At 41.1% G+C, this 20,379-nt stretch overlaps 1 protein-coding gene across 1 annotated transcript in view; it reads left to right on the top strand.

Moving 5' to 3' along the window:
- greb1l (GREB1 like retinoic acid receptor coactivator) overlaps positions 1-20,379 on the top strand; it is a 207,538-nt gene that overhangs the window by 87,399 nt on the left and 99,760 nt on the right. Inside the window, exons 3-5 of the mRNA XM_052023073.1 lie at positions 7,494-7,653; positions 13,012-13,218; positions 16,710-16,886. Of these exons, the coding sequence (XP_051879033.1) occupies positions 7,497-7,653; positions 13,012-13,218; positions 16,710-16,886 (541 nt within the window). The 5' untranslated portion in view covers positions 7,494-7,496. The remainder of the gene's footprint in view (positions 1-7,493; positions 7,654-13,011; positions 13,219-16,709; positions 16,887-20,379) is intronic.

Here is a 20,379-nt window from a genome sequence, read left to right as displayed (position 1 = left end):
GTTTATTTGTTTACCGATGTATTCTTTACAAATAGATTGTTAACAACCCTGGGAGTATAGAACTATGCTGATCTTGTGAATTCTTTTTGAGGTCTTTATGAACAAAGAGTAATTATTTCAAATGTCATTTGCTCCCCTAACATAATGTTGGATGAACAATATAATTTGTGGAATTATCAATAGTGGGTTTTATTTCTGGATTTTAGGATGCAGGCAAGAGCGAATAGACTTTCTGTGATGCCTCAGTGAATTCATTTATTGAGTGGCTGTGCATTGCACAGTGAGGGAGACCTGCAGTCAATAATGATCTATGCTGAGTTTGCTGATCTCAGGCAGGGCAGTGGTAATGGCAGTGCAATTGTCTCATTTTCTCCAGGTCAACGAGGGAAATTATACTTTCAAATTTCCAGCATCTGCAATATTCTTTTGTTTTTCTATGCCAGTGATTGATTTTAAAAAAATGGGGAAATTTTTGGAAAAAAGAAGGGATTTGGGAGTGTTGTAGAGCTGGAGGAGATTTTAACGTTAAGAGGAAATGTGAAAATGAGGACCTATTAGTGGGAAGGGAGTCTGTTCAGGTCAGCATGGATGGGAATGATGTATGAAAGGAAGTTGCTGCGAATTAGGCTAAAAAAAACAGCAGAATTTCAGATGAACTGTTTTATGGAGGTTGGAAGAAAGACTGGTCAGGAGAGTATGGAAAGAAAGGTATGGAAGAGAATTCAGTGACAGATGAACTGAGGCAGGAAGTGAATCGGGCAATACCATGGTGATGGTAGTTGACTATCTTGGTGATGGTAGTTGACTATCTTGGTGATGGACATAAAGGAATAAGAGCAGTAGGCAATTAGCCCCTGTTTCACCATTCAAAAGATCAGTCATGATCTTATTATCTCAGTCATGATCTTATTATCTCAGTCCAACTTGCATTCACTAACTCCATAATCAGTTCCGTAATATCTAAGAATCTATCAATTGTTGTCTTGAATATAGTAAGTAACTGTGCCTGCACCGACCCCTACAGTAGTGAAATCCAAAGATACGCCAACAGAGTGAAGAAATTATTCTCATCCCTGTCATAGAGTCGTAGAGCAATACAGCACGGATACAGGCCCTTCGGCCCAACCAGTCCATGCCGACCACAGTGCCTACTCAGCTAGTCCGAATTTCCTGTGTTCAGCCCATATCCCTTGAAGCCCCACCCCTCCATGTACTATCCAAGTGCTTCTTAAACGATACCTTCCTCAACTACTTCCTCTGTCCAGAATAACAGACAGCTTATTTTGAAAGTTTGACACTTGGTTCTAAGTACATCAGCCAGGGGAAATATCAACTCAACAAATATTTGTCAAGCCCCTTAAGACTGTAGTACTCTTCAATAAGATCACCTTTCAATTCTTCTAAGAGAGTATAAGCCTAGTCAGCTTAATTTCTACTCATAAGATAAACTTGTCATCTCAAGAATCAATCTGGTGAAACTTTCCTGCACTTCCTCCATCACAGATATATTCTTTCTCAGATAGGGGGACCAGACCAGTACTCAATATACAAGTTGCAGGCTTACCAGGGTGCTGTATAATTTCAGCATGATGTCTCTAGTCCAGCACTGAAATCCTCTTGCAGTAAAGACCAATGTACCATTTGCCTTCTTGATTGCTTGCTAACTTTCAGAAAGTCTCTCTGCATCTTCCTTACACCCTATACTGCCATCTAATTTTTTAAATCATCCATTACTAGAATATATATTGCACTTGATCCCCTCATTAGAATCATTGATACAGATTGAGAGAAACTGGGGCTTCTTCAATCCATGTGGCTTCTTTTTAGATATTCCTCCAGATTGAGCATGACTTAGTTCCACTCAGGTTCACTGAGTTTTGAGTTCACCAATGAAGCCATTGTAGGAACCGTAAATTCTTCCACAGTTGGGTCAGGAGGTGCCCAATAGGGCAGGCAGGAGTGTAGTTTGTGAGATGGTGTGCTCCTTCCACCGCTTATGCAGGGCTTCTGTGTACTCCTGGTGCGTGCAAAGTTTCTCAATACCACCCCGGATGGTCCTTCTCCACTTTAATTTGTCATGGGCCAAGAATTCCCAGGAGTCAGTGGAGGTGGTGAATTGTTTCACGCAAATCCCTGCATCTCTTTCTCTGTAACATCAATTGAACTCTGCATGGATTGCCATGGACAAAGATAGGAGCAGACGATATGGAAAAGTTCTTAACTGGGGGAGGGCTAATTGCAATGGTATTAGGCAGGAACTTGGGAGCGTAAATTGGGAACAGATGTTCTCAGGGAAATGCACAGCAGAAATGTGGAGGTTGTTTAGGGAACACTTGCATGGGGTTTTGAATAGGTTTGTCCCACAGACAGGGAAAGGCTTGTAGGGTGAAGGAACTATAGTTGACAAGAAAAGTGGAACATTTAGTCATGAGGAAGAAGGAAGCATACTTAAGGTTTAGGAAGGAAAAATCAGACAGGGCTCTTGAGAAATATAAGGTAGCCAGGAAGGAGCTTAAGAAAGGACTTAGGAGAGCTAGAGGAGGAGTAAGGAAAACCCCAAGGTGTTCTACATGTATGTGAAGAACAGGAGGATGACTAGTGAGGGTGGGACTGCTCAGGGACAAAGGGGGAAATATGTGCCTGGAGGTAGAGGAGGTCCTTAATGAATACTTTGCTTCAGTGTTCACCAGGGAGAGGGACTTTGATGATTGTGAGGTCAGCGTAGAACAGGCTAATATGCTGGAGCATATCGAGATGAAGGAAATGGTAGTGTTGGAGCTTCTAAAAAAACATTAGGATAGATAAATCCCTGGGGCCAGATGGGATATACCCCAGGTTGCTACGGGAATCAAGGGAAGAGATTGCTGAGGTGCTGACGATGGTCTTTGTGTCCTCTCTGGCCATAGGAGTGGTACCAGAGGATTGGAGGATGGCAGACGGTACTCCGTTGTTCAAGGAAGGTAATAGGGATAATCCTGGGAATTATAGACCAGTGAGTCTTGAGTTAGTGGTGGACAAACTATTGGAGAGGATTCTTAGGGACAGGATTTACGAGCATTTGGAGAAGCATTGCCTTATTAGGGATAGTCAACGTAGCTTTGTGAGGGGCAGGTTGTGCCTCATGAGCCTAATTCAGTTTTTCAAGGAGGTAACAAAAACAATTGACAAAGGTAGAGTGGTGGATGTGGTGTATATGGATTTTAGTAAAGTGTTTGACAAATGGTAGGCTCATCTAGAAAGTCATGAGGCATGGGATCCATGGAGACTTGGCCGTGTGGATTTGGAATTGGCTTGCCCATAGAAGGCAGAGGGTGGTAGTAGATGGAGAGTATTCTGCTTGGAGGTTGGTGATGAGTGGCGTTCTGCAGGGATCTGTTCTGGGACCCCTGCTCTTTGTGATTTTTATAAATGACTTGGATGAGGAAGTGGGGGAGTGGGTTAGTAAGTTTGCAGATGACACGAAGGTTGGAGGTGTTTTGGGTAGTGTAGAAGGTTGTCATAGGTTACAACAGGATATAGGCAGGATGCAGAATTGGGCGAAGAAGTGGCAGATGGAGTTCAATCTGGAAAAGTCTGAAGTGATACACTTTGGAAGATCAAATTTGAAGGCAGAGTACAACGTTAATGGCAGGATTCTGAAAAGTGTGGAGGAACACGGGGATCTTGGGGTCCAAGTACATCGATCCCTCAAAGTTGCCATTCAAGTTGATAGGGTGATTAAGATGGCATATGATGTGCTGCCCTTCATTTGTCAGGGGTTTGAGTTCAAGAGCTGTGAGGTAATGTTGCTTCTCTATAAAACTCTAGTTAGACCACAGCTAGAGTATTGTGTTCAGTTCTGGTTACCTCAATATAGGAAGGATGTGAAAGCTTTAGGGAGGGTGCAGAGGAGATTTACTGGGATGCTGCCTGGATTAGAGAACATGTCTTATGAGGAAAGGTTGAGTGAGCTAGGGCTTTTCTCTTTGGAGCTATGCAGGATGAGAGGTGACTTGATAGAGGTGTACAAGATTATGAGAGGCATAGATAGAGTGGCCAGTCAGCACCATTTTACCAGGGCGGCAATGGCGAATACCAGAGGATATCTGTTTAAGGTGAGTGGAAGAAAGTTTAGGGGAGATGTCAGAAGTAGGTATTTTACAGAGAGAATAGTGGGTGCCTGGATCGCACCACTGGGGATGATGATAGAGGCCGATACAATGCGAACATTTAAAAGACTCTTAGATAGGCACATGGATATAAGAAAAATGGAGGGTTATGGGCTGTGTAGGAGGGAGGGTTAGATTGATCGTGGGGTAGGTTTATATAGGTTGGCACAACATCATGGGCCAAAGGGCTGTACTGTGCTGTACTGTTCTATGTTCTACATCTGTTCTGTCTGAGGGAATCCTTGTTCCAAACCTACTCTGGCACCACTCTCCAACTCTTTCTCCGCTACATCAACAACTGCATTGGTGCTGGTTCCTGTACCCATGCGGAACTCATCAATTTCATCATCTTCACTACTAGCTTCCACCCTGCCCTCAAATTCACCTCTCTCCCCTTTCTTGATCTTCTGTCTCCATCTCAAGAGACAAACTATTTACTGAATTTGCTACAAACCCACTGACTCCCACAGCTACCTGGACTACACCTTCTCCCACCTTTTAAGGACATCATCCCTTTCTTTGAGTTCCTCCATCTCGAGATGAGGCTTTCTGTTACAGGACATTGGAAATGTATCATTTTTCAAGGAACAGAGCTTCCCCTTTACTGTGGTCGATGGAGCCCTCACCCTCATTTCCTCATTTTCCCTCACATCTGTTCTCAACTCACATCCACCCAGACAGAACAGAGATAAAGTTCCTTTGGCCTTTCCTTACTTTTCACCCTATCAGCCTCCTCACCTAGCACATCATTCTTCATCAACTCAATCCCACTGGCAGTCACATCTTCTCCTCCCCAATCCTTTCTGTTTTCCACAGGGACCACTTTCTGTGACTCCCTGATTCGATCATCCCTCCCTGTTTCCTGGCACTTTCTCCAGTAACTGTAGATTCAGATGCACCTCCTCAAACCTTACCTGTTGCTTTTGGTGCTTACGATGTGGCTGCCTCTGCATCGGTGAGATCATGCGTATACTAGGTGACTGCTTTGCTGGGCACCCACTCTCTGTCCACAGTGGCCAACTGGAGCTCCTGGTTCATACCATTTCAACTCGCCTTCCCATTCCCACACCAACCTGTCCATCCTTGGTCTTCTCCACTGCCAGGGTGAGGCCAAGTGTAAACTAGAAGAGCAGTGCCTTGTATTTCGCCTGGGTGGTCTACAACCCAATGGTATGAACTTTGAATTTTCCAGTTTCAGGTAATCCACACCCCCTGTGTCCTTTTCTCTCTCCTGATTCTCCCAGGTTCTGTCAACCCTCCCTTCTTTCCAACCCTCTCCCCCACCTGTGTCCTCTGCCCATCGTCCACATACTTAAGTCACTGGGCCTCCTCTCCCCTTTCCCACAGGTTCCATCTGCCCATCATCTATCTGATTCCACTTATCACCTTCCTTACTTATCAAATTCCAGAATCTGCAGCCCTTTGTTGTCTCCCCTTATCACCTTCCAGCCACTGTCTCTACCTCCACCTTCCCCTCCCCCTACCTGGCTCCATCTGCCCATCATCTCCCTCTTCATGTGGTTCTGCCTGCACCTGTTAACTCCCCTTCCCCTGCGTCCCATTACCTCTTTTTGCTGGCTATCTCCACTGTCAGTCCTGATGCAGGGTTTCAACCCAACCTGTCAACTATCCCTTTGCCTCCACAGATGCTGCCTGACCCACTGAATTCTTCCAGTAGTTTGTTTTTTTTTCACTCCAGCTTCCAGTATCCACAGTCTCTTTTATTTCTATTCATCCCAGTGTCCATTTCAGAAATAGAAGGCAGGGCAGCCTTAACAATACTTTGTGCATGTCATTTGGTTTTCTTACTAAACAGCACTTTGGTTCCATGACAACTGTAAACCAAATACAGAAGCTTTAGAATAATCTCTAATGAACAAGCTTGCAGCTGGCAGTCTGAAAACAAAAATGCTACACTGAAAATACTGTGGCATTGGGGGAATTTTAGGTCCCATCACCTGAACGTTGGCACATGGGAATGCCACCAGCTACAGATTCTCCTCTAAGTCACACAAACAGCCTGACTTGGAAATATGTTGCCATTCCATCATCATTGCTGGGTCAAAACACTTAAACTGTCTATCAAATGTGCTGAGTGGATCTTCAGTACAAGGACTTTATTTAAAATTTCATTTATGTGATGTGCTTGTTGCTGACAAAACCAGCATTTAGTGTTCATTCCTAATAATGTGGCGAGTCACTTCCATAAACTGTTGCTTTCCTTCTGAGGAAGTTACTCCCACAGTGCCGTTGGATGGAGACTTAGACCCAGTGGCTGTTGTAGTTTAAGAAGGCAACTCACAACCATATGGAAATAGGATATTCATTATATGCTTGCCTTGCCATTTATGGTCAAATCTTGCGAGTTAATGGAAAAGCACGATCAGAGCAGTTAAGATTATAAACTGCAACAACGATTACAGAGGCATTGCCCAAGCATGACAGTATCCATGTTTAAATATTCACACCAGAGCTTGATAATATCATAAAGACTTGGCTGACGTTTTAACTGTGGCTTTGCAGCCAGGCTAGAGGTTGAACACTGGCAGAAGCGATCTCTCACGTTGAGTCAATTTTGTTTCCTTGTGAGGCCGAAGTGCCAATCTAGGCTGCGTAAATTGCTTTCTTACAACAAACTGTGACTCCTTTCCAAATTGTTACCTGACCAGAATTCCAATCCATCCCCAACATTGCATGTACCTCTCTGAGTTGATTAATTTTAACAGCAGTGTTCACTCTTTGCATTCATTTCTTGTTTGGGAATTTTTTATGTGAAGGTGGAGGAAGTCATATAAATTCAAAGCTTGAAACTCCTTCACAATGTGGTAAAATAATATTTTCCTCCCCTTCTCTCATTAAAATATTGATACTTGCTGGAGTTTAATGTCACAGAAACTAGTTGCTCTTGGTGGCTTCCCTTGCTGGCCATTTTTCATTTGACAGATATGACAAGTTGGTACCAGAGGTGAGCCAATTTTGTCTTTATTTGAATTCCACGCGTATAGTGTTAACAGATTGCAATGAGTTTCCAGATTTGCCTTTGCTTATGACTTTCTGCTAATGGTTAGCTATCCATGTGTACACAGCTTAGGAACTCTGCCTGACTAAGTAACTAACACATATTGCAAGACAACTTGAGAAATAAAGCCAAATAAAAAATTGACTCTGCTCTACAGTAAGAACAAAATACTTCCAAAGCCTTTTTGGATTATGCATATTTTAAATAATTCCTGCATTCTACTGAATCCTGATGTTCTAAGTATCCCTTGGATTTATTTTCAGAATACTGATAATCAGATCTTTAATTTGTGCTTTGTTCATTATGCTGTTTTTCTTCATTTTCAGACAATGGGAAATTCATATGCTGGACAAATGAAATCTGCACGTTTTGAAGAGGCTCTTCACAATTCAATAGAAGCATCACTTCGATCCAGCAGTATTTCTCCTCAACCAATCTTCTCTCAACTCTACCTTGAATCAGATCAACCACCTCTGTCCCCTGAAGGTCAGGATAACCTTAGTTTGATTAGGGGCTCATTAGGGGAAATTATTTTGTTTTTTAATCACTTTATTCTGCTCACAGACTTGCATTTATGCTTCCTCATTGTCTTTCTATGTAAAATTATGAGTCTAAACACTTGAATGCTTTTCATTGACTGTCAAAATGTGTCAGATCACTTGCCCCAATAATTGATCAATAATTGGGGGAGGGAGTGGGGTCGGAGTGGTGATTGTATGTTTATGTATGTGTTTAATCCATCAACCAAATTGGCAGAACGTTGGGGGATGTGATTGAGTGAATAAAACATCAATTTTATATTCAGTTTTTTTTGACACCATATATCTAACGGGCAAGGCCTGACCTTGAAAGGGAGACTCATGAGTGACTGCTTTGGCAACACGTTACATCCACTCCAACCTTTTTCACTTGAGCCCAGTTGTCTTCAAGTCACATTTTAAAAGGAATAGCCAGAGCACTGTAAGTAAACAAATTGTGAATTCAGTCCTTTCCTTTTTTTTAAGATGCTTATGATGTTAATACAAAAGACAACATGATGTACCTGTACAGTCATGTATCAGTTTTTAATTTCTTTTAATTCTAGCAAGTTACTTTGATAGGCTTTTGTTACAGCACAGTGTGCCTCATTTGGGAAAGTTCATTGTGGATTTGGAGAGCAAGGAATTTTAATAATTAAGCTTTGAATTTGTTTTTAAATTCAAACAGAATTCATTTTGAATTCAGTCGTGAAAGATCTATGATCCATTTGATGCAGATAGGTAACAAACAGTCCAATTAGCCCTTGAGTGAGGGCTGTTTATATTTTCAGACAGATGGAAACACCTTCACTAAGGTTAAACACTTCAGAAATTTAGACAAGCAAATGAGCAAAGACTGGAAATCATCAAAACAGCTTAAACAAAAGATGTGCCTCTTTTACTTCCATCTCAGACTCTCCAAAAGCACTTGAAGCCAATGAAATACTTTCTGAAATGTATTTGCTATGCTGCACTTTTAAAATGTGAGGAGTAGCAAACTGCCACAAGTAGCAAAGTTATAATAATCAGATTACATATTCTTAATAATGCTGATTGTGAGATAAATATTAGCAAGGACAGAGAACTTAAACCCCTGCTGCTCTTAAGGCAGCAGGATCTTTCACACCTGTTTAGGGAGGCTGAGGAACCCAGTGCATTGTAACTGGACAAGACCTGGCCTGGAAAAAGGAGCAGGTGCTTCTCAGTTATTTGGCTAGAGGAATAAGTAGAAGTGATGAGAGTATGCAAGTCAGTCAGTCATTTGAGTTGGAAGACCTAGGGCCTCTCAAACAAATTATTGAAGAGACTAGGCAGTCATGTGCATGAACTAGGGACCTTTGCAGCTACCATGTGATGCCCAAGACATCCATGCCTTACTCTGACTTCATTGCCCCATCCCTGTGCCAATCCACTTCTTCCCAAATCTTCCTTCATTGTTTTCTCTCATTGGCTGTACTTTACCTTTGCACTAGATGGGGCTAACAACAGGCATGTTTGTGATTTGCCACTTTTGTGACCTAAAGCTTTAGATCTTGGGGACAATTAATGGATGTTAGAAACTATAGCCAACTGTCTTAAGTCATTTCAGCTAACAGTGTTAAATTCAAGTCCAAGTTTATTATCATGGGCATATATACCCAGGGTATAAATGCCATGAAAATTAGCTTGTTGCAACAGCAGCACAGTACATGACAAACATAAATTAACGGAAACTATATATAACTTACATGACAAAATGAACATAACAAAATAAACATAATGGTGTTAGTGCAGGTTGAGGGAGAGAAAAAAGAAATATAGTCTAAGGTAGTACTGGGGTTTTTCAGGTCAGTTCAAGAACTTGATTGCAGAGGGGAAAAAGCTGTTGTTGAACTTGAGGTGTGGGTCATCAGGCTCCTGTACCTCCTGTCTGATGGCAGCAACAAGAAGAGGGCATGGCCCAGACTGCGGGGATCCTTAATGATGGATGTCGCCTCCCTGAGACATCACCTCTTGTAGATGTCCTCGGTGGTAGGCAGGGTTGTATCCATAATGGAATAGGCTGAGACCACTACTCTCTGTAGCTTCTTGCGTTCCTGTGCATTGGAGATTCCGTACCAGGCCGTGATGCAACCAGTCAGAATGCTTTCCACTGTGTATCTGTAGAAATTTGTCTTGAGTCTTAAATGACATGCCGAATCTCCTTAAACTTCCAAGAAAGTAGAGATGCTGTTCCACCTTCTTCATGGTTGCATCTATGTGCTGGGCCCAGGATGGGTCCTCCAAGATGTTGACATGCAGGAACTTGAATTTGCTCACCCTTCCCACTGCAAACCCTGCAATGAGGACTGGTGCTTGTAAGTCCACAATCAATTCCTTGGTTTTTCTGACGTTGAGTGCAAGGTTGTTGTTACGACTTGACTCAACACCTGGGAATGTGCTTGAACTCGAGCTTAAAATGTCTCATGTAGGATCTGGCTTGGTTGAAAGATCAGACCATCTAAGCACATGGATTAGACCATCCAAACACAACATATAGAAATTTTTTGAGATTCTTTCAAGAGTTGGTGGTGGTTAAAAACACATACAGAATAATGTGAAATAACTTAATTAATTTGCTGTCTTTTATGGCTAAGTGTATCTGTTTACTGACAACTTCAGTAAACAAACTGGTGATGACTTGGAGCTCACTCACCAAAAGTGTTCAAACATGATTGTTGTCTGAGTACCACAGCTAGATAACTGAAGTTGGGATGATCTATGTTCTAGAATGTAGAGATTGTAGATTGAACCGTTTCCTATTAGCCCTGTAGATTAGCTTCATTCCAACAGTAAGTTTGTTGGAAGCAAGGTGCAAGATTGTAGTGAGAAAGGTTGAAAAAAAGTGTTGGGACATAATACAACCTTGTTTGATATTCCCTTGGATTGGGCCTCTTTGTAGGCCCATCATGAAGATAATATCAAATGGAATAGATTTCTGCGGGCAGATGTATTTGAGATGGATCCTCCTGTGTTCCTCCCAGATGATGGAGTCAAGTGCTTTAGTGAGGTTGAAAAAGGGCATACAGATTTGTCGATGCTGGTCCCTGCACTTCTTCTGAAGTTGTCATGCAATAAGCATGTCTCCTTTAGAATGTTCCTGCATCACTTCACTAGGCCAAAGCTTCAGTTGATGCTAGCCAATCACAAAATTGGATCCAATGAATATGCGCAAACAGTAGAGTTACTGCTGGCTAAGGTGGGAGCAGATAATATACTTGACTTGCTATGGGTTAAACGGGCTCAAACTAATTGTGCAGTGTGATCCCAGTAATGTTCTTCAGCATTATGCAGCTTCTCTCCCACTGCGCCATATTACAATCCTGCTCAGCATGCCATCGAACTTTTCCCCTGATTTCCCGGACATCCACCTAGGGGTAATTTACCATAGCCATTTGGCCTACCATCCAGCACCTCTTTGGGATGTGGCAGGAAACCTGAGAACCTGAGGGACATTCATTGACCATAGGGAGAATGTGCAAACTGCACACAGACAGCACCCGAGGTTAGGATCGAACCCCGATTGCTGCAGTTGTGCAACAGGAGCATGAGTACTGTGCCACCATGCCACTCATGTTAATAAGTACAAAGTGATATTGTATCTAACAAAGTAAACTGACAACATACATATTCTGAAGTGCTTCCTGGTGCCACTGTGAATAAAATATTAATTCCTGATTATAACCAGCTGATTTAATGTGTTGCATTAATAATATGCAAAGTAGGGTGTTTACCCATGGGTCTAAAGCCTCACCTCAAAAGTTGTCGCTGAATCTTGAAGGTGTATTTTAGGTCTACTGTTGAGACCTTTCAGTTTTCTTGGAAAATTAAAGCCTGTTAGTGGATGACAATGCCTCAGGTACATATAATTAAAGTTACTGGTTTTATTCAGCGCAGTATTTGAAATATCCACTCCATTGCAAAGAGTACCTGCTTGCATCTGCAGGGTGTCATCCACTTCCCTCACTTCCTCAGCCTATTTGCTGTCCTGGCTCCTCTTCCATCCAGAGTGTTCTATAAACTTCAACTCATTTAAACCTTTGAGTTGAGCTAAAGTATTTCATTCGCATCTGAGAAGATGGACATCTTATCCAAAATATCAATCCTATTTATGATTGCATCTGAGGATGTTGCTTTTGATTTTCCAAATAATGTTCCCAGTAGATGGGTGATCAAAGCTTGGTGATGATGGGTCCCAGTAGCAATCAGGTTTTGTGATATTATAAGACCTAGGGTAAGACTTCTGCTTAATATCATTACTTACAAATCCATAAGCAAATCTGGTTTGGAATTATCAACCTGACACTCCAGTGTTTTTCACAATGTTCTACGTGATTGAATTCTTTCAAAAGACAACAATGTATTTCGTAATCGTGAATTTAGCCCACCAGTCACTCATTTCCAGAAACTTGTTCCAGATCCTTCTGCATATGACAAGAAAAAGCATGGAGGTTGCTGGGCATGTGCAGCAACATCAAATGTGTTTGGTGAATGTTGACATTGCTTGTGCAAAGTTAATCTCCATGTATGAGGCCTGCAAGCATTCAGGGTCTTAGATACCAGGGCAGATTTAACTGGGGTGGGGAGCAGGGAACTAAACTCTACCTGATCTCCCAGCAGTAGCGTGAAGGGGTTAAATTCTGAAGTTAGTGTAACCCAACCTGAAGCTACAAGCACCTTCACTTCAGGGTTTAAAGGAGATTGGGTTATATGGACGAATGTGTAGCTTTTTGAGAGATGGACCTGCAATTAAATATCAATTTGGTGGTCTACCTCAATTTTTAACAGATGTCACTTGATTGTTGTGGGCCTTGTTTGTTTAGGAATTGCTGTTTAAGGGAACTGAGAAAGACAAGGTCCAGCACTGGCGTGTTTTTTTTTGGCATCTATTATGGGCCATGAAAAGCTGGCATATATCTGCCAATTCTCCTTAATCTGATGTGATGTGAATTACCACTGACCCACTATCTAAGTCCTCCTGATCTTCAAGACCACTAAAATCCTTGTCTCTTCCACCTCTCTGCTCCGTGCCTGTGCAGGCTTTTCCAGCTGATAGCCAACCAGCCTCTGAATCCAGCTGGCTGCCAGCATGGAAACAGTAGAGAACAATTCAAATGAGTCACTGTCATGAAATTCAGCATATTACCTGCACTTGTATGTTTCCAAGGACCCAAATACCCAACTTCTCTGTGACTCTTGCGGCCTTTATGTTTTTGTCTTTATTAATTATGTCCGTGACCTTCTGGGGTATCAGCAATACAAATGTGAGCTGGCTTGAAATAAAATCTGAAATGTGTTCTTAAAACAGATGTCAAACCAAAGATAGAGGAACTTGATAAAGAAATTGAAGTCCATCGTTATACACAGAGCAGCTCTTCTGGATTCCCAGCTATACAAGTTGGCAATGGACTAGATAATGAGGAGGAGGAGGAAGAAGAGGAAATGTCTGAGTCAAACAGCCCACCTATTGCCTACATGCAGAAACATGCTCCAGAGGGATCCTGCACAACTGATGGTATGTATAGGTCTGTCTTCTGAAATGCAATATCTGGCATCAGTACCTCTGCTGAAATGTTATCTAAGTGTTGATGCAGACGAGTAGTGTTCTTTCTAGTGCCAATCATGAATCATTTGAGACTTCTATTGCTTCATTTAATTGCACGGTAATCACTCAAACAACTAATCCTGGAGACACAAGTGCAGAATGGGTGCCACAGTGTGGTGGTGCATGGGTGATGCTTCACGATGATCAATGCTGCTAAATTATTAATCTCACTTGTGTCATTAAGAAGTTGATTCAGGTGGAGACAATAGGTGTTTCACAGGCTTAATGAGAATCATCCCTAGTCCATTGTTGGAAACTTCTTAGCATCAAGATAAGAATTCCATAGAAACAGGACAAGTGCCACTTCAACTGTACAGGTACTCCCCAGGTTATGGCAGGGTTCCGTTCCTATGATCTTGTTCATAACCGGGCAGTTCGCAAGTCATAAATGCAGCCGCAGAAGATGCCTGCAGACCCACTGCAGCTGACAAATCCATCCCGTTGGTCTCCCAAAAAGGCTGTTGGGCATTAGTAACCTGGAGAAGACCTGCATAGCGTCATTCCTGGGGACACTCTGATGGATGACTTTCTGGTAAATGTGCTGGGAAACAGATCTTGGATATGAATTCCAGAAGGTTATGACTAGATACATTAGTAGAGCGGCGCAGATGAAAAAAACTGTTGCCATATTTCCTCATCTTAATGTTGAGAAATCATTCAAAGTTGAATCATTTACTTAAAATGAAGACATGTTTCATAATGTTTGCTCAAGGAGACTAAGTCGCATTGCATTTGCAGCCTTTTTCAGTTTTCTTGCTTTCCAAGGAGATTTAAGAGACAAACCAAGTTTTGGGTTATTGGGTTGAGGAAGGCATGGTTTTATTATTTCTTTGCCACAGCTGTTTGCTGTAGTGACAGAATTATTCCCAGCGTGTATATAAAGGATTGGGCAATTTCTTCATCAATCACACATGCAGCCCAAGTATTGGAATGTAATTGGGATGAATTTTACATGCTCATGTACACTCACTGCATTTTGCTATTGAAATCATCGTGGAATGATTGGAAGTTATTCTGTTTGTGAAGAACTTTTATAAGACTGTGGGCTGTTTGCTTTGGTATGTTGTTTAAATTGACTTGCTTTACATTGCATTGTATTACATTGCAAACATGTCTGTCTTCTTGAAGTATCATGGATTTCACACCTAGTTCCAAGAACTAACTCAGCAATGTATATGACTTGATATGCATCCTCTTCACAATCTCCAACCATTTTTTAGCCACTACCTCTGCATCTTTCTTACCTGCAAAAATTGACTCATTATTACCAAATTAATAGAAGTCTGAAGAATATCTGCTTTTTGAAATTGACTTGCTTTACATTGCATTGTATTACATTGCAAACATGTCTGTCTTCTTGAAGTATCATGGATTTCACACCTAGTTCCAAGAACTAACTCAGCAATGTATATGACTTGATATGCATCCTCTTCACAATCTCCAACCATTTTTTAGCCACTACCTCTGCATCTTTCTTACCTGCAAAAATTGACTCATTATTACCAAATTAAGAGAAGTCTGAAGAATATGTGCTTTTTGTTTGGAGTCTGCTCAATGCCACCGACAGCTTCCCTTGTTGTCCCAGGGTTGATGGCATCTGAGTAAAAGGAGGAAGAGAACTCAAGATAACAGAGTAAATCATTTGGAATGCCCTTGTTGCCGTACAGACATTATATATAATCTGTTAACATGTAACATAGTCATCACTTTACACCTGTTGTAATGCTTGCACTAATAATGATGCAAAGCTGGAGCATATTCGTCAGTTTACATATTTCCCACTTTATGGACAGCTTCATGCCTAATGAAATCTATATTTTTTTGACGTGATTGAGAAGTTTGGCCTGTTGAATCTCTTTTGTAATCTGTGCATTTTTATGATGAAGTAAGTATTTTTTGTCAAAAGAAAATCACTTTACACTAAATGAAAATATTAATACTTGTATTTAGGCTAGCTTACCTAAACTAACCCTGCTTATCAAAACTGATGAGGTAATCTATAATTGCCAGTTACACATGTTAATAATAGTAGCCTATTGTCAGCATTTTTTTTCCCAGCAGCAGTATGTTAAGTTTTTCTTCTGACCCTGCAATGGTGGTTCTCAACCACATTTATTACTTTTTATTTTGTTTTTACAGCAGGATAATAAATCACTTTGAGTTACACACAAAGAGCCACTCAAACAAACTAATAGGACATGTGCTGCATTCTTTGATTGTTTTCTATGACTACATGAACAGCAGAATATATAGAATGGAACTTATTCACTTTTATTCTCATTTACCAGTTTGGTTCTTCTAATCTATAAAGCTACTAAAATGCTACCCCTTGGACCTTTAGGGTAATTTAAGGATTTTTTTTTGGCTCTGATTTGTTTCTGTGCTTTTTCAGAAGTATATTCCCTTTAAGTCTTCCTTTTCTATCCTTCCTGTCACATCAGGTTTCAGGTTTTCATCATTTTTTTGAGGAGTTTTTTTTTTGCTTTTTGATCATTATCATGCTATTTTTTTTGTATTTAAATGCACAATGTCAGACAAGGAACACCTTTCACCATCACGCATTGAATCTAAGCTCGAAATGATTTCAGTTTTGTTTAATCCATCCAGGATTTGGATATTAGGACCTCCTATTGGACAATAATAACAGCACCCTTGTTGGTCAAAGTACATTATTTTGCTAATTCTTGGGAAATCTTTATGTTGATCTACATATCAGTATAACCAAAGAATTTGATGGACCTGAGTATTACAAAAGGAATCAAATATCTCAACTGTATGGCAAAATGGTGCAGTTCTTCAATTTTCTTGCTTACTAGAAGATAAAAGCTTACAGCTGTGGGTTCTCTGCCATATGATCTACCACTCATGGTCAATAGGAAGAGAGTAAAGTTATTATCATTATCCTCCAAAAAGCTTTTGAGATGTGGAATAATTTTTAGGGCAATGTGTTTTAGTGAATCAGGCAGGCACGGTAGCATAGTGGTTAGCATAATGCTTTACAGCACCAGAGACCCGGGTTCAAATCCGGCCACTGTCTGTAAGGAGTTTGTACGTTCTCCCCATGTCTGTGTGGGTTTCCTCCGGGTGCTCCGGTTTCCTCCCACATTCCAAAGACGTACAGGTTAGGAAGTTATGGGCATGCTATGTTGGCGCTGGAAGCATGGCGACACTTGCGGGCTGCCCCCCAAAATCACTACACAAAAGATGTATTTCACTGTGTGTTTCGATGTACATGTGACTAATAAAGATCTTGTCTTATCTATTACTCAATCAATAATATTCTATAATTATCTTAAATTAAGCTTTTGATTTCAGTTGGTAAGCAGCCTACTTTAATACTATTTTGCTGATATTATTTTGTAGCATTGTTCAAGTTAACGCATCTTTTTGCTTTGATTTAGGTTTCTGCCAGGCTGGCAAAGACCTGCGCTTGGTATCACTGTCCGCAGAACAGATTGACATTCCACCAGGTTTTGTGCTGGTAGGAGCCAAGTCTCCAAATCTTCCTGAGCACATTCTGATTTGTGCAGTAGATAAACGATTCCTGCCAGATGACAATGGAAAGAATGCACTTTTAGGTAAGAAATTTCTTGTTTTTAAACAATGGGTTATCAGTTATGTGACAGTGCATTTATCAGTAAAACAAAGTTTTTTTTCCGTCTGAACATTGTTTTTTTGCATTTGTGTGAAGGTCCACAAAAGAGATGATACCACAGTCAGTCAGCATTTACTTATTTTAAAATGTATGAAGAACTTTATTCCACTAAGATTCTTCCCTGGTTATTATGACCTTAAAATTCTAAAAGGAATATTCTCTCCATTCCACCAACCCCTACCACCACTCTCCCTTACCACCAGTCTCCCATATCACACTCTCCCACCTCCTCCCTGCCCCCCAATCACATAACATTGGAGCTCCACTATACTGCACCAGATATTTGAGTTTTTTTTTCATGTTGAATTTGGGTTTTCTGTTGTAATGATTATAATAGAGAGGATGAAGGTCTGAGAGTTGATTCACCTGAGTAGCCTTTTTGAAATCTGGTTGTCAATGGCATATACCTTTTTATTCTGGTTTCTGCCCTCTTCCTTACCAGTCCTGATGAAGGGTCTCGACCCAAAATGTCGACTGTTTATTTCCCTCCATAGATGCTGCCTGACCTTCTGAGTTCCTCCAGCATTTTGTGTGCGTTGCACTAGATTCCAGCATCTGTAGAATCTCTTGTGTCTCAAAATCTTTTGAGTGCAAGTTAGATGTTAGTGGATTGAACTCATTTCTTTTAGAAGGTCAAGAGATCTTGAAAATGAATTTGGAAATTTAGTAAATTTATAAATTTGCCACTTTGTTTTGACTAAGGGACAAAAAGTTTTTCCCAAGCATATTTTGTGGGTGGGAGGAGGAAGAATAAGATACTATTTTCATCTTGGAATAAGATGCTACCAGAGTATTGATGCTGTTCAGTTAGATTTAAGTTGTTGAACATATTGAACAAATAAATCCTGGCTCGTCTTGCTCCTGCCCATTTAATCTGCATGATATTTTACAGTGCAAGATGGAAATGGCATGTCTCCCATCACTGAGCATCTGAAACCCGAGCAAATGGGACAAGCAACTGAGCATCTCCTTTACCAACTAAATTGAAAGACATTTTGTTCATGAAAATTGTACACCTTTAAAAAAGCAAAAACTAGTTTAGATTCCCCACAATAAGCTTTTTTATTAAACGTGAAAATTGTGATTTATGAACATGTTTATCTTATAAAAGAAATGGATATTTGGATAACACCTATTATGATCTCAAGACATGCCAAAGCACTTCTCAGCTAATGAAATACCTTTGAAAGGTAAACACTGCTGCAGCATTGCTGTTCAAGTAAAACACAGAATATTATGATAGAACACAGGAGATAATTATGGGGGATTTTAACATGAAGGTGGACTGGGAAATCCAGAATGGCGGTAGTACTCAGGAGAGGGAGTTTGTGGAATGTCTAAGGGACGTTTTTCTAGAGCAACTTGTTGAAGAGCCCACCAGGGGATCGGCTGTTTTGGATTGGGTGCTGTGTAATGAACCGGAGGTGATTAGGGAACTAAGGGTAAAGGAACCACTGGGAACCAGTGATCACAATATGATTGAGTTCAGTTTCAAGTTTGAGAAGGAGAAACTGATAACTGGTGTATCGATATTTCAGTGGAACAAAGGAAATTACAATGGTATGAGAGAGGAGTTGGCCCTAATTGATTGGAAGAGTAAGCTGGCTGGAGGGACGGCAGAGGAGAAATGGAAGGAATTTCTACAGGAAATAAGGAAATTGCAGGATAGATATATTCCAAGAAAAAAGAAGGTTTTGAATGGAAAAAAGGGAGAACTGTGGATAATGAGAGAGGTGAAGGCTAAAATAAAAGCAAAAGGGGCGGCGTACAAAAAAGCAAAAATTAGTGGGAAAACAGAAGACTGGGAAGCTTTTAAAAACCTGCAGAGAGAAACTAAGAAGGTCATTAGGAAAGAAAAGATGAATTATGAAAGGAAGTTGGCGGATAACATTTGAAAGGATACTAAGAGTTTTTTTAAATACATAAGGTGTAAAAGAGAGACACGGGTTGATATAGGACCAATTGATAACGGTGCAGGAGCTGTTATAATGGACGATAGAGAGATGGCAGAGGAATTGAATGAATATTTTGCATCGGTCTTCACCGTGGAGGACATCAGCAATGTGCCGGTTAGTCAGGAGTCTCACGAAATGGAATTGAGTTCAGTTAAGATTACTAAGGAGAAGGTGCTAGGAAAACTAAATGGGCTAAAGACTGATAAGTCTCCCGGACCGGATGAGGTGCATCCCCGGGTTCTGAAGGAGGTGGCTTTAGAGATAGCAGAGGCATTGGCGATAATTTTCCAGAAATCGATAGATTCCGGCGTGGTTCCGGAGGACTGGAGGGTTGCAAATGTAGTTCCGTTGTATAAGAAAGGTGGGAGGCAACATAAAGGAAATTACAGACCTATTAGTATGACGTCAGTGGTGGGAAAGTTTTTGGAATCTATCCTCAAAGACGGGGTTAGAGAATACCTAGAGGCGCAAGGCAAGATAGGTCCTAGCCAACATGGTTTTGTGAAGGGAAGATCCTGCCTGACCAACCTATTGGAGTTTTTTGAAGAAATCACAGGTAAGGTGGATAAGGGAGAGGTGGTAGATGTTGTGTATTTAGACTTTCAAAAGGCCTTTGATAAGGTGCCTCACAAGAGACTGATTAATAAGATGAGAGGTCATGGAATTACGGGTAGGATAACAGAATGGGTGGAGCATTGGCTGGTTGACAGGAAGCAAAGAGTGGAAATAAAAGGATCTCGTTCTGGTTGGTTACCGGTTACTAGTGGTGTGCCGCAGGGGTCGGTGTTGGGACCGCTCCTTTTTACCTTGTACATTAACGATTTGGATGATGGAATAAATGGTTTCGTGGCTAAGTTTGCGGATGACACCAAGATAGGGGGAGGAGTAGGGAGTATTGAAGAGATAGGAAGGTTGCAGAGGGACCTAGACAGTTTAGGAGAGAGGGACCTAGACAGTTTAGGAGAATGGGCAAGGAAATGGCAGACGAGATTCAATGTAGGGAAATGTGCAGTTGTACACTTTGGAAGCAGAAATAAGCGGGCAGATTATTATCCAGGAGGAGAGAAAATCCAAAGCACGGAAGTACAAAGGGACTTGGGGGTACTCGTGCAGGATACCTTAAAGGTTAACCACCAGGTCAGATCGGTGGTAAAGAAAGCGAATGCTATGTTGGCATTTATTTTGAGAGGTATAGTGTATAAAAGTAAGGAAGTGTTGATGAGGCTCTATGGGGCACTAGTGAGGCCTCATTTGGAATATTGTGCGCAGTTTTGGGCCCCACATCTTAGGAAGGATGTGTTGACGTTGGAGAGGGTTCAGAGGAGATTTATGAGGATGATTCCAGGAATGAAAGGGCTTACGTATGAGGAGCTCTTGGACTGTACTCGCTGGAGTACAGAAGAATGAGAGGGGACCTCATAGTGACATTTAAAATATTGATAGGAAAGGACAGAGTAAATG

Source organism: Pristis pectinata, chromosome 9 (genome assembly GCF_009764475.1).
Source record: "Pristis pectinata isolate sPriPec2 chromosome 9, sPriPec2.1.pri, whole genome shotgun sequence".
Classification (NCBI taxonomy): Eukaryota; Metazoa; Chordata; class Chondrichthyes; order Rhinopristiformes; family Pristidae; genus Pristis; species Pristis pectinata.
Note: the sequence above shows the minus strand (reverse complement) of the source record. Positions and strands in the feature narration are given on the sequence as shown.